Below are 13,808 nucleotides of genomic sequence, written 5' to 3' on the forward strand. Positions count from 1 at the left end.
GGACTATAAGCACCTATGCTGTTTATTTTACAGGTTAACTAAGATAATACAAAATAGGAAACGCTCCAAATATGGTATTTCTCAAAGTAGCTATGAAATAAATACCTTGTGACACTTGCAAACAATTTCTTTTTCTTCAATAGTTGTATTGATCAGGTAAGAAACATACACAAGAAACATTCTTGAGCCCACTGTTCCACAGCGAACATATAACATTTTTTCCAGCTGCAACAAAATAAAAGTATTTTAGTTTAATTAATATTACAGAGATTGCCTCCTGATATATGTTCTAGGATAATGCTCCCACCTTTTAGAGTTTACTGTACCAACTGGCTAAATTCTTGAACATTTTTTATAGCTGTTCCTGTCGCAGCATGAGTGGGATCATTACTACTCCATCTTTTTTTTTATTACCATTCTCAATTTCCCAAGAATTCTTTGTGTTTGGTTTGGAAATCAAAGTTGACCGAAAGGTTATTTAACTAAGCTACAAATTTCGTGTTATTTAGTTATTTTATCAGGCAATGAATTCTCCATATTAGCATCATTTGTTCTAAAATTCCTTGTATAAAAACTGAAGACATTTTACACATTAAGTATGTGAAATGTGTACAAAATGTGCATTAGCTGAATCACTTTTTTAGCCTCGGGATATGCTGTTAAAGTGCTCTAAAACTAAAACTCACTACGTGTTTAACAATACAACCTAACCGATTTCCTCTCCAATCAGTTGGCCAAGTTCACCTGCTCCCCGGGATGTAGGTCTCCGACAGGAATGTCAGTGAGTAGAGCCGGGTAGGACTCATCACACGGTTCTGTTCCATGAAGAGTCACATGAGTTTTCTGAGTTAAATTGGCATCCTGTCCTAAAAGTATGAATGTTGGCGTTTTAAAATACAGGAAATTCAAACGTTATCTTGACAATTAATACTGCATAGAGAGCACTAGATCATAACCATTTTTTAAACAAACTTCCTGCAGTTGATATCACTGATGTTTATTTTATGTTGGATCAACACGGCTCAAATTTTAAAAAGGCAAGTTTACCGGGTTTTAAACCAGCAGTGAGCTTCACGTCTCTGATGGGGGTCTTCTCGTGCGATTGCACAGTCACAACCAAACAGTACATTTCGTTAGTCAGGGCAGGAGGGTCATGTCGCAGATGGACAGAAATGTTTGGAACTCTGGAAATGATCCTTTGGGAAAAAATGTTAGCTAAGTCACTGATTTTTTAAAAGAGACAAAGTATTCAAAGTATTCAAGAGAAGCGAGGTGACCTTCTCCCATCTGCCCACCAGGCCGACTCACATGGTGCTCGCCTGGATCACTATGCTGTCCCAGTGAAGCTCGCTGTCAGGGAGCCTGGGCCTTCTTTTGAAAGAACGGGCGGCCTGTAAGGCTTCCTGGGTGGAAGCGGCATCTCCTCCTCCTCCCTGCCAATTCAAGACCACACATCTTCCTGCCTCGCTGCCCAGAACCAGATCCAAGGATGTGATCTAGAAGGAGGAGGTCCGTCAGAAACGCCATCTCACACGAGTTCATCACCATCCCCTCCCAACAAATTACAGGGAGGGCTGCTGGGCTACGGCGTTCCTCGGACCCACGACGTGACACAGGTCAGAACGCCTGCTGTGGGAGTCCGATCCCAGACCTTTCTCAGCTGTGACACTGGCTAGCTGTGTGTGGGGTTTCAACCTCTTCACCTCTAAACAAGGATAATAAGCTGACTCCCCAGCTCGGACACGACGGTGTGGTGCTGCTATCTTAGTGCTCCGCGTGGTGCCTGAAGGAGCAGACACTGCGGTAGTGGCTGCTGAGTGAAATCAATGAATGCTCTGCTAACCGTTAACATACTCACAAGCTAACTCCTAGTGGCCACATATTCTTCCCGACGACATCAACAGCATTAGCAAGGAAATTCTTTACTAACTGAATAAATGTCCTTTCCACTAAATCCATTAACAAATATACTCAAAATAGTATTATGAATTATGATTTACATCTGGTAGGCTTCCTTAGGTACCTTGTAAAAAATTACAACACGTCACGAGGGATTTAGCCAAAATCATGCAGAATTTTTTTTTAATGAATAAGCAAAAACTCTGGATATTGGTTAATAATAAAATCAACAGATTCCCAGAAATTGTTATGAGAATATAGGGGGTACAGTCTTAAGTTTCTGTCTTAGAAATGGTCTCAAGTTCACGTTAGCCGACCATTCCCATTCCAGCCATGGGAAAGCAGCACTTCATGAGAGCTCACCTCGTCCTAATCACTATTCCAGGAAATTTACATTAACTAACTGATTTAATTCTCACGAAACATCGAGAAGTAGGTAATATTACTATCCCCACTTTATAGATGAAGAAACGGAGACACAAAGAGGTCAAGCAACTGCCCGGGGCCACAAGCAGGTAAGCCAGAGAGCTGGCGTTGAAAACCACGTAGCTTGGCTCCAGAGTTTATGCTCAATAAAAATATGACTTTCATCACATATTTCTGAAAGGCATTTTAATTATCTACATTAAATGAATCCTTTGAAGTATATATCTTCATTTTTTCTTTAAAAATATGCAATCAGCAATGTTTAAAGGTCAAAATGATACAGCTCTTTAGTGTGAATTATGTCATATTTTACAAAATATAATTACTACATTATAGAATATATATATATATATATATATATATATATATATATATATATATACAATTTAAAATTCCTTAGCTGATTATGCAGCCATTAAAAATGAGGTTGGTTTCATGTACTAACAGGAAATGATGTCCCATATATCACTATCAAGTGAAAAAAGCCAACTACTGAATATTACGTATAACATATTCTCACTGAGGGGAAACCTACCAAAAGACCATAATGAATGGGTTCCCTTGGGAAGTCCAAGTGGAAGATTTTCATTTTTTACTTAATAAACTTTTGTATTATTTTTATTATAATTTTTTCTGACATACACATTATTACTTTCATCACTTAAAATATTTTTTAAACACATTTCATAACTAACCTCAATTTTCTTTCCCACATCTTCAGTTTTTGCCACAAATTTAAATAAAAACTTCCTTGTTTTACCAGGAACTAAGCACATCTTTCCCTGAGTCAAATTTTCTAAAACGTCACTCGCTTTGGATGCTTCTTCGATTACACAGAACTGGTTGTATTCCTGAAAAAGAGGTGAGCAAGGGTCACGGTTTATGAACTCAAATGTCCTATGTTTTGCTAACAGTAAACACCGAATTACTTGGAGCTTGTTAAGGTTAACTGCACTGAAACTGAAGCATTATGAATTTTTTATTAATAAAAGAAAAAGTATTTTTATGCCAGATGGTAGCAGTTAACCACTCACTGCTGCAACAAGATAAAGATGGTCCACACAGAAGCTGACCTCTGAAAACATTTATTTAGCCATCCCTTTCCTGGAGACAGAAACAAAGACTTATTCTTTGTTTTGCATTGGATGCTACTGTCTATCATCTTAAAGAGCTTCCTTTTTACCTGGCTTCTGTGACACTATAATATCTCCTGTTTCTCACCCTCCTGTTTTTCCCTCAAAGGTCTTTTTTCCCTCTTGTTCCCCTAATTCAGAGGTTCCAAAAGTTTCAGTCCTTGGCTTTTGGTTCAGCTTTTCTCTTTATGTTTACTTCACTGCAAAGTCTATCTATGTCTACATATTCTGCACCTCTGTGCTAATATCTCCCACATAAAAACTTCTAATTCTGACCTATTCCTTAACTAAAAGCTTATATCCACAATTGTCTCAGGGATAATTCCACTATCACTTCAAGTTCAGCATGTCCAGAACGGAATGTCTAGCCACCTCCCCAGAAAAGGACACTCCTTACAGATGAATAAACAGAGACATCTTTCATATACATATCTAAGGGATCACCATTCTCATCCTTTCAATAAATACTGAGAACTTTCTAAGAGCCATCTTCTATCCCAGCAGGTAAATTATCTTCACAGAAGATTCTAATACAGTTAAGTTTTATACCTTCCTTCTAATTTTCATTTCTATTCCAGGCTTATGAAGCCTCGTACCCGCTACTTTTTTCCTTGTGATTTGCATCCTGAATTTCAAATAACATATATTCAGAACACAACTTTAAAAACAAATTGCTTTACATTTTATTTTAATATTTTTATTAGTTTAATTATAGATGTGGTCTTTGTTGCTAAAAGGGAAAAAAAAGGAAGGAAAAGAAATGGAATAGTAGGCTATGATGTGAAAAGTAAAATGAAAGTGCCTTCCTTGACCCTCTAAATTCCAGATTTAGAATATTTCATAGTGAGTAAAAAAAAAATTGTCTGTCCTCTCGGAGCTCACATTCTAGTAAGAAAAACAGGCCATTTACCAAATAATCACATGACAAGAGTGAAACCACAGCTGTGACAAGTACTATGAAGGGTTATGTGAGCCTGGCTAGGTCAATCAGTCATGTAGGTCAGGGGAGGTGTCCCTGAGGAAGTGAGGCTTTTAAGGGGATAAAACACGAGGAACTAAGCAAATAAAAGAGGAGGGAAGACCAATCCAAGCATAAGAAAGAGCACATACAAACCTCCTGTCCTAATACTGTATGATCTTACTTATATGTGGAATCTATAACTTATAGAAACAGAACTCACAGAAACAGAGAGTAGAATGAGGATCGCCATATGCTGGGCGTTGGCAGAAATGGGAAGATGTTGGTCAAAGGGTATAAACTTCCAGTTATCAGACAAATAAGTTTTGGGGATCTATGTATGGCATGGGGACTATAATTAGCAACACTGTAGTATTTACTTGCACGTTGCTAAAAGAGTAGATCCTAAATGTTCTCACAAAGACAACAACAAAAAGGTGATCAAGTCAGGTGAGGCATGTGTTAACTAACCTTGTTATGGTAGTCATTTTGCAAAATACGTATATCAAATCATCATGTACACTTTAAACTTACACAATTTTATATGCCATATCGCAATAAAGCTGGAAAAATAAACAAACTGCTTTGGGCCTGCAAAAACCAAACAGCCCATCCTTCATCCATCCTATCCCCATTCTGTATCCTCTATATATACTCAGCAATCCAAACTTACCTATTTTTTTTTTTTTTTTTTTTTTTTTTGTGGTATGCGGGCCTCTCACTGTTGTGGCCTCTCCCGTTGCGGAGCACAGGCTCCGGACGCGCAGGCTCAGCAGCCATGGCTCACGGGCCCAGCCGCTCCGCGGCATATGGGATCCTCCCAGACCGGGGCACGAACCCGCATCCCCTGCATCGGCAGGCGGACTCTCAACCACTGCGCCACCAGGGAGGCCCCAAACTTACCTATTTTTAAATGCCTGTTATTCCTTTATCTCCACTCCCATCACTAGCATCCTAATCCAAATCCTCATACTTTCATACCTGGGTTCATACAAAGAGCCTCTGGTTTCTAAAATCATTTCTTTCCCTCTATTTTGCTACTGGAATAAAGTTTCTTAAACATAAATTTCATGCTCTTGATTTAAAATTCTCAAAATAATTAGAAGGAATCCCTGGGTAATGGTTTGAAGTTGAATAAAACATACTAATCTTCAAGTGACCCAGGTTCATTTAACCAATTCTATTACAGGGACATCGCTCAGTTCTTACGAGTCAAAAAAAAAAAAAAACTATTTAAACAGATAACATTCTTTCTTTACCACCATCCAGTAAATAAACAGACAGATAACGAATAAATGAATGAATAAATCAATCTTAAAAGACTTCTACTGATACTTCCCAGACTGACTCTGCTTAACTCTCCAGGCTCCTCTAAGCCACCCAGCCTGACTCCCACTCACCCCACCTATGATCCCTCTGCTCTCGTGAGGCTGCTGTCTTCACTTGCCCCAAAACACAGAACATTCACTCCTGTTTCCATTCAGCGTTTTCTCATTGCCAAACACGTCCTTTCCCTCTCATCTTTTTAAACCTATCTTAACTGCATCTTCAATTTTGAAACTTCCGCTCTCTTCTCCGGCACATCTGCCATGACAGTATTTCTAGCCCACACACGTAATTTGGTCCTCGATACCCATCTAGGCAATCTGTGAGCCAGTCCTGGCCTTGCTCCCAAAATGCTTATATTTTAGTGGAGTTGACATATGCTAAACTTTTTCAGGTTCACCATGATGCTAAGAATATTGTAACTCTCAATAAATGCTTGCTGGTTAATGGCTCAATATACTTTCTGTGTGACCAGAAAATTAGAAGTGAGCTTATAACTGAAACAGAATGCAATCAAGCACTTGACTATATCACACTATAAAAGTGTTCAAATGTAGGAAATATAGTACGATCCCAATTCTGGAGAAAAAAGTTGCTTATATATGCATGCACATAAGATGTCTAGACTATTCAAGAAGTTAATTGTGACGCCCCCTAAGGAATGGAATTGGAGGAACACACATTTACTTTCTACTTTCTACCCATCTATTCCACTTTCATTTCTTTAACATCAAACATACAACAGTTTTATAATATAAAGCTAATACCAATGTTAGAATAAAACAAATGATTTTGAAAATTATATTCATTCTGAATATATCTTATTTGAAATTCAAGATACATATTACAAAACTTTTTGTCTATGTGTAGACAAAGTTCTTAGGTTTCCTAAGCAGGGAGTGAAAACAAAAATTAGAAAAGTGTAAAACTTGAATTGTGGATACAGAAGTTGAGAACTATAAATACAATTATTTAAAAATAGACTCTATCAAAATACATTTGTTAATATGAAACCATTAAGACCTAAAATTCACTAAGCACATTTTATCTCATTTAATGCAAGCTATAATAAGATACACACATGGTAAAAACACATTAAAAGGTACCATTACCTGATTATTAAAGCTGACACAGAGCTTAGAAAACCTAATGGGATGTGGACAATCAGCCTTCAGATAAATATCGAACTGCACGGGAACATCGACATGAAAACTTGGGGCGTGGAACCTGGCTTTGCATTGCACTAGAAATAAAACAAAAAGGGCTGAGTCAGACGCCACCAGACACGCTAGACACACACACATTATTCTCTGATCCACATCTGCTCTTCAGAAAGGAAACAGCTACACTGGATATTCTTACTGACTTCTGCACCTGAAGCATTTCAAAAGACATAAATCAAACCAAATTTAAATAAACTCTAGCTCCAAAACCTCTCTAATTTTAAAAACATGGTTCCTCCTAAAATGTAACTTACATAGGATTTTAAAGAAAAAAGAACCATTTTGTTATTTTTAACTTATTTCAAAATACCTGCCTAGACAATAAAGCATAAACTTTTTAAATAACTGTCTTTCCAAATGCATTTCAAATAACATCTGAACTACAAATGAACAGAGTAAATGTTAAGACCTCAACTAAGTATTTAAAATTTTGACCATCTTTAAAGTCGATGGGCAGAAAATTTAAAAAAAAAAAAAAAATCACACAGTTCATCTACAAAATGACCGTACTTGGAAAATTCTTGACTTTATTATTCTGTGTCTATTTATTTTGTAGAAATAAGGACGATTTCTCTAAAATAATACTGTAGACGTTGGTTACCCACCAAATGGCACAAAGTCCTGTACGCCTATTGTGAAAAGATTGCTGCCGGCCAGAGAAATTCGGTCCGCCCACAGCTTCTGAGCAGTTTTCACAGCTAATATGTCACAGTCAGGTTCAGGAGCAGGAGTTTCATTCTGTGCCAACGTGGAGTTAAACATCTGTTCAGCTAGTTTTATAAAATACACACATCCAGATACAGATGTTATATAAAGAATGCCAGCCTACCATTAAAACACTTATGAGGTTCTTTTCTATCCGAGATTTCTGGTCATCTTTCAGAGTTGAAGCTAATAGGAAGGAAGAAGGAAGAAAATTAGAACTATATGACAGGTAAGCAAGCCCACTACCCCCATTTCAGGTATTAAAACCCTGCAGATAAATCTCTCTCTTTTTTTTTTTTGCGGTATGCGGGCCTCTCACTGTTGTGGCCTCTCCCGTTGTGGAGCACAGGCTCCGGATGTGCAGGCTCAGTGGCCATGGCTCACGGGCCTAGCCGCTCTGCGGCATGTGGGATCTTCCCGGACCGGGGCACGAACCCGTGTCCCCTGGATCGGCAGGCGGACTCTCAAGCACTGCACCACCAGGGAAGTCCAATAAATCTCTCTTCTAAGATGGCTAAGCACAAGTCTGGAAAACTGACAGCATAGTTTTCTAAAAGTCAGCCCCAATGCTTTATGTATGTGCGTTTGAACTCTATGTGAAAAATTATTTTATGCCATATTTTAAAAGGCAGATTTTTCTCAACTACAATAAGACCTTCAACTATAATAAGTTCCAATAAAGTATAAAACCTCTTCACTCCTCAAAGTGACTTGCATGTGATAACAGTACTACCAGATATCTGATACTGAATTATTCTTCCAATTTAAAAAAGCTTGAAGATGCTATGTAATTGTAAAGATTCAGAATTTTACTGAAAGAACATCAAGTTACCTCTTCCAAGGAGTTCTAGGGAATAAGTGATGTAATCTTGCAGTTGGGCCATGAGGTAGGAACACTTCAGAGCTGTGGTCAGTATAGATGTGAGCAGGGTCCACCATCCTTCACTCCGATAATCACACATCACATAATCCAGCAACCTAACAGAGGACAAAATGTCAGACAGGCCGAGACAGCTTCACGAGGAAGGGTTTGAATAGTTCATGGAGAAACTAAAATAGAAGTGTTTTACTCATTTTATATGAACTTCAGAAAATCTTAGTGAAATAGTTTAACAGGAATTTTCACATTAGGTAAATGTGAGCTTTCCTAAGACTCTGATAATGACTGTACCAGCAGACAATACTTGAAAAAATATCACGGAAATGGTGTTTAATAGAAGTAGGAATAAATATGGAAATAATAAATCCTTCAATACAGATTTCCACGCTAATTCTGCTGTAAGGGAATCAGAATACTTGTAAAAATAAATAGTGAACAGAACTCACTTCAAAGCTTTGGTATAATCCTTTGCATAATAATATTCCTCTCCCATTTGAACCACTATAAAGGAAAAAAGACTGTATGAACATAATTTAAAATTACTCAAAGTTGCACAAAGTTGTGGCATGTTACGGATACCTACTCAGATGACTTTTCATTCTTGGACACTTATATTTCTTAAATTGCGCAACAGCATTGCTCAGAAGAGTTATTATTATTTCCTGTTAGAAAAGATAAAATGTGAAACATTCCAATAAAAATAATCTCATGTTTTCCTGGAATACTGTAAAAAATAGTTTATACTGGAAAAAAGACTTACAGAGTGAACAACACTTCTCTCCTTCAGCTGAATGGCAAGAATCCCCACCTTCTCTTTTTCGGGATCAGAAAGATCAAAACCTGCATAAGATAGGACACAACCCATTTTAGATAGCTCATTTAACACAAATCCTTCACACGAACACTGGATGTGTACACTCCTTGAATCCTTTGCATACAATGTACTTAAGATTCTTAAACATTCTAGAATTCTAAAGTTTCTAAGAGACAGCTTTATTAGCATGGAATCTTCTCTGTGGTCTCTGTTCTGAAGGGTACTTACTGAGCTCTGTACTCTTTTGCCCAGTGGAATCAACCACCTCAAAAGTAATACCAATATCATTTTCTAGACAAAATACATTTCCTGTAGATTAAATAATTTCTTAACAAAAAGTTTAATGGCCACAGAAATTGCTCACATTAAGTGTGTATAAAACAAAAAAGATAGAGAAATCATTTTTAAGGTGGTTCAAGTAATGATGTTCTAAAATGTCAAACATAAAAAATCGTTAAACTTAACTGGAATTAAAATATTTAAATAGACCAGAGTGGCTTACTAATTGTGTCATTTAAGACAACAGATGTCCAAATATTTTCGTCACATCTACATCTTTATTTATAAGTCATTCTAAGACGTAGTGATAAAAACAACACATTTTTAAAGTTAAGTCTTAAAAAGTGTTTAAAAAGCACATATTTTTACCTCAACATGATTTGTTATACTAGTGCAGCCATGGAAGAATTATGATAGCAACCTTTTGCTTTTGAGGTTGAGAGAAAGGGAAAGAGGAAAAAATTATTTACTTAGTATTCCTTGTCGCCATGATCGTTGTCCATAGAAGTCAAGAACTCCTGTTTGCGTTTCTAAGGGATCAGGACTGGGATACGTTACAGAAGCCTGTAAATTAAAACACAACCCATCAAAACCAGCTCTTCCTCAATCTTTGTTAGAATAAAAAAGCGTTCATAAATACGAATAACACATTCAAATATCAAAGTTGTGAATATTTTAACATAAATTTTCATAAAATTAAACAAGAAATGTTTCATTTAATATTAGGTAGTCTTATAAAAATTAAATTGAATAAATCAATCTGATTCTGACAAATAATTTCATAGTAATTAACTGCTCTACATTTTCTTTTAATTTATAAACCCGTAAAAATACGTTACAAATTAAATTTGATGGTTATTCCATAGGTATAAGTGTTTTTTGTACAAATAAAAATAATGTTATAGGAGTTTTGAAAAGAAGACACTATTTTCCTTTTTTATCGCATGTGTATTAAGTCTTGTTATTGATGGGGGAAGGATATCTTCGGCACCAGAATTTACAAATTTATACCACTTTTCTTTTTTATAACTTTTCCCTCTAAAACCAAAATGTAATACAAGTAATTGTTAAAAAATGCAGAAAACGTCCAAAAGGAAAAGGATAAAAATTTAAATTACCTATAGACCTACTACCACTGTTAACAATGTATATACATTATTCTTCCAGATTTTGTAAGAAAACGTTTATTCCTCATCAGCTGAAATAATTTTTCAACCTGTTTTCTTTCAAATACATTCTGTATATCTCACCATATCATTAAAGATTCTTCCAAAACGTTATTTTTCATGGTTGCCTGCTGTTCCACATTGTAACAGGTTCCCTATAGCTGTTCACACTGTTATTTTTATTTTACATTACAATTAATAAATCTGTCAGAACAACTCTATAAATAAATTTTAATACTTATCTCTTAGGATCTCTTATCTGCCTTAGGCTTCCTGAATATGAAATTCTGGGTCAAAAGAAAGGCATGAATGATTTTGAGGTTTCTTAATTTATTACTTGACAGGATATTATTTTACATTCCAGCCAATATTTGCTAATGCCCATTTTCTCATATCCGTACAAGACCCAGTTTTAATCACCTTTTAAAATCCTGTGCTCAAATATAATATGCCAAACTTTTAAAATATAATACATGCAATGAAATTATACATCATATACAAATAACATGGCAGAAAATAGTCTAGGTATATCATGATTTAAGGGGAAAAAATCCAAGCATTTAAAGTACTAATATGCAAACTGTTTTTCTTTTTTTGAACAGTTTTTTAAGTAGCACTGTTGTTAAAATTCACCTATCTTCAGAGAAGAAATCTGAGGTTTTAAGCGAAAATAAGCTGATATAACTATGTGAATGTAAATATCTCTATCTATATACACACACCATGTTCTTATTTTAAAGGTGCTTATGGGGAAACTGGTATTTAAATATAATCATCCAAGAGAAAGGCAAAATGAAATGTCAAGTTTAAGAAAATATGCAGTTAACATCCTCAAATAGATTCTTTAGAGTTTTCTATGGAGGAGAACCCCAGGAAAAGAAAGAAGGCCAACGTTATGCTCTCCAGTAGGTTAAAAGAAAGCACATTTCTCAGTGTCCTTCAAACTCTAGCAGTGATCAGAGAAACAAAACAATGGATTTACAGTATGGCATGGACTAAACTGTGGCTTTTATTTTAAAGTAACTTTCTCTCCTCTAAATCACTGACTTATCGCTAATCATAAATCAGTTCTTCAAAGAAAAACTTCTGCTTAATTCACAGGTGAAAATAGAGTACTCAGGCTAAAACTGAAAATAATCCTAATTCCTGAAAATATAAAAGATAAAAACTTGTTACATGCAAAGGCTTGGAAAAAATTATCAACACCAATCAGTATTATCTTCTTTCAAGAGAAGGTTAATAGATTTCCTAAATGCCAGCTAATACAGGAGTCAGTGACTTACTTCGTGGTTACAGAGGGTTTTCGTAAGCTGTTTCCGCTCCTGGGCATAGTATGCTGCCTGCTGGTAATAGAAACCAGGATTCTGAGTTTGAATAGCTGTCAACCCCAACTTGATAGCTTCATCAAATAAATCTCCAAAGGCCTGGAATCTTAAAGAAAAAAAAAAATCAAGAAATAAAAAAATGGAATGAAAAAGAAAAAGGAAAGAAAAAGCAGCTTACTTCTAGTAGGTATTCATCCTGGAATCATAACCTCAGCAGACTGTATCAAAATAATGCTACTGCTGAACTATTAAATGTGGGGATTTCTTTGTAAATACTAACACACGCTAATCGTAGGTTACAGAAAAATTCTTTAAGTCAACTCTTCTGTGTTAGCAGGTCTTTATAAATATACCATCAAGCCAGATGTCAACATAGTTCCCACCACTCAAATACATCCATGTTTCTGGGAGAATTTTCATTTTGGCAATTTTGAGTCATTAGTCTCAGAGAGCAAGGTCCATGTCAGCAGGGATACTGTCTATTCACTGCTATATTCTCGGTATCTAGACACATGGTGGAAACTTGATATATATACACTGAATGAAAGAGATGGTCCCAGGAACTAGCTAATTTCCATTAAGAAACTGTATGAATCAGTATCTACCATTACTGGGAACATACTTATGGTGGATCATCAAAAACCTACTTACTGACAAAAATCTTAGTTCGACTTAGAACCAAAGTCCATGCTAACTCCATTCCTCCAAACCCCAAGTATTTGTTTAAAAAACATTCTGAAGATACAATTTAAAACATACTGTTTAGACATCCATGCAGCATGCTCGAAAGACAACTCTGCACTTCCGATTTTTTTCTTACACAAGTCGATGTGCTTTCGGAACTGAGCAATTGCGTCCAGTGGGGTGTTGTGCTGAAAACACAGCCTACAGATCTGGAAGATGTAAAATCAACCCCGAAGTAAAGAAGAAAACCAAAGTCAAAAGGCGTAATCATTTGAAAATATATAAAAATTGAGACTAACTTTAAAAAGAGTATGGAATTTCCTTCTCTGAAGTTCAATAGAATTGAAGTGCAACAGAACTGATTTTCTCTATTAGAAAGGTTATGCTAAAAACAGAGGTTATGTCCCTTTGATTAATGAAATAAAATTATTCACTATTTGTAATGAATCTATTCTATACCTTACAAAGTTTTTTAAAGTATAGAATAAAGAAATATTAAACCCAATGAAGAGCATAAAGACGGGCAAAAATGAAATATTTCCAACAGGTAACTGAGAAAGGACAGATTAACTTTCAGTTTTAGAACTGTCAGAAAGCTAAAGACTTTTTGTAGAACAATTAGAGCACAGTAGCCTCCATATCAAACAAGGATTACAGAAATTCTTGAAAAATTTTCTGGGATGTTATTTCAAAGTAATAATCTATATGTACGTAGGGTAAAGGAAAAAAAAAGAAGAAACAAAGCCTAAATTTATGTCCACATGCTTATTACCACTTTTAATTTTATTTTTTTAGGTATAAGGGAATACATGAAGTTAAATCTCTCATCCATCCCTGTCCCTCAGCCATCCAATTTCCCTCTCTAGAGGCAACAAGCTCCCAGCATACATTTGGTGATATATTCTGTCCACAGACAAGTATGTGCATTTACAAATAAACTATTATTTTTATACAAATAGCATCACACTAAATATGCTGCTTTGTGCCTTA

The 13,808-nt window shown here is 35.8% G+C and overlaps 1 protein-coding gene across 2 annotated transcripts in view; it reads right to left on the reverse strand.

Annotated features, from left to right (window-relative positions):
• TRAPPC11 (trafficking protein particle complex subunit 11) overlaps positions 1 to 13,808 on the reverse strand; it is a 42,379-nt gene that overhangs the window by 17,487 nt on the left and 11,084 nt on the right. For both annotated transcript variants that reach the window (XR_014292383.1, XM_082608698.1), the window contains exons 9-23: positions 12,894 to 13,027; positions 12,093 to 12,240; positions 10,114 to 10,207; positions 9,311 to 9,390; positions 9,134 to 9,212; positions 8,997 to 9,051; positions 8,503 to 8,648; positions 7,795 to 7,856; positions 7,571 to 7,703; positions 6,855 to 6,985; positions 3,021 to 3,176; positions 1,309 to 1,496; positions 1,048 to 1,196; positions 745 to 866; positions 106 to 225 (exon numbers count right to left, since the gene is read on the reverse strand). Coding sequence is in view for 1 of the 2 variants with exons in the window: in XM_082608698.1 (XP_082464824.1) it covers positions 106 to 225; positions 745 to 866; positions 1,048 to 1,196; positions 1,309 to 1,496; positions 3,021 to 3,176; positions 6,855 to 6,985; positions 7,571 to 7,703; positions 7,795 to 7,856; positions 8,503 to 8,648; positions 8,997 to 9,051; positions 9,134 to 9,212; positions 9,311 to 9,390; positions 10,114 to 10,207; positions 12,093 to 12,240; positions 12,894 to 13,027 (1,797 nt within the window). In the remaining variant the exon portion in view is untranslated. The remainder of the gene's footprint in view (positions 1 to 105; positions 226 to 744; positions 867 to 1,047; positions 1,197 to 1,308; positions 1,497 to 3,020; positions 3,177 to 6,854; positions 6,986 to 7,570; positions 7,704 to 7,794; positions 7,857 to 8,502; positions 8,649 to 8,996; positions 9,052 to 9,133; positions 9,213 to 9,310; positions 9,391 to 10,113; positions 10,208 to 12,092; positions 12,241 to 12,893; positions 13,028 to 13,808) is intronic.

This window comes from Mesoplodon mirus (genome assembly GCF_964341445.2).
Source record: "Mesoplodon mirus genome assembly, chromosome: 20".
Lineage (NCBI taxonomy): Eukaryota > Metazoa > Chordata > Mammalia > Artiodactyla > Ziphiidae > Mesoplodon > Mesoplodon mirus.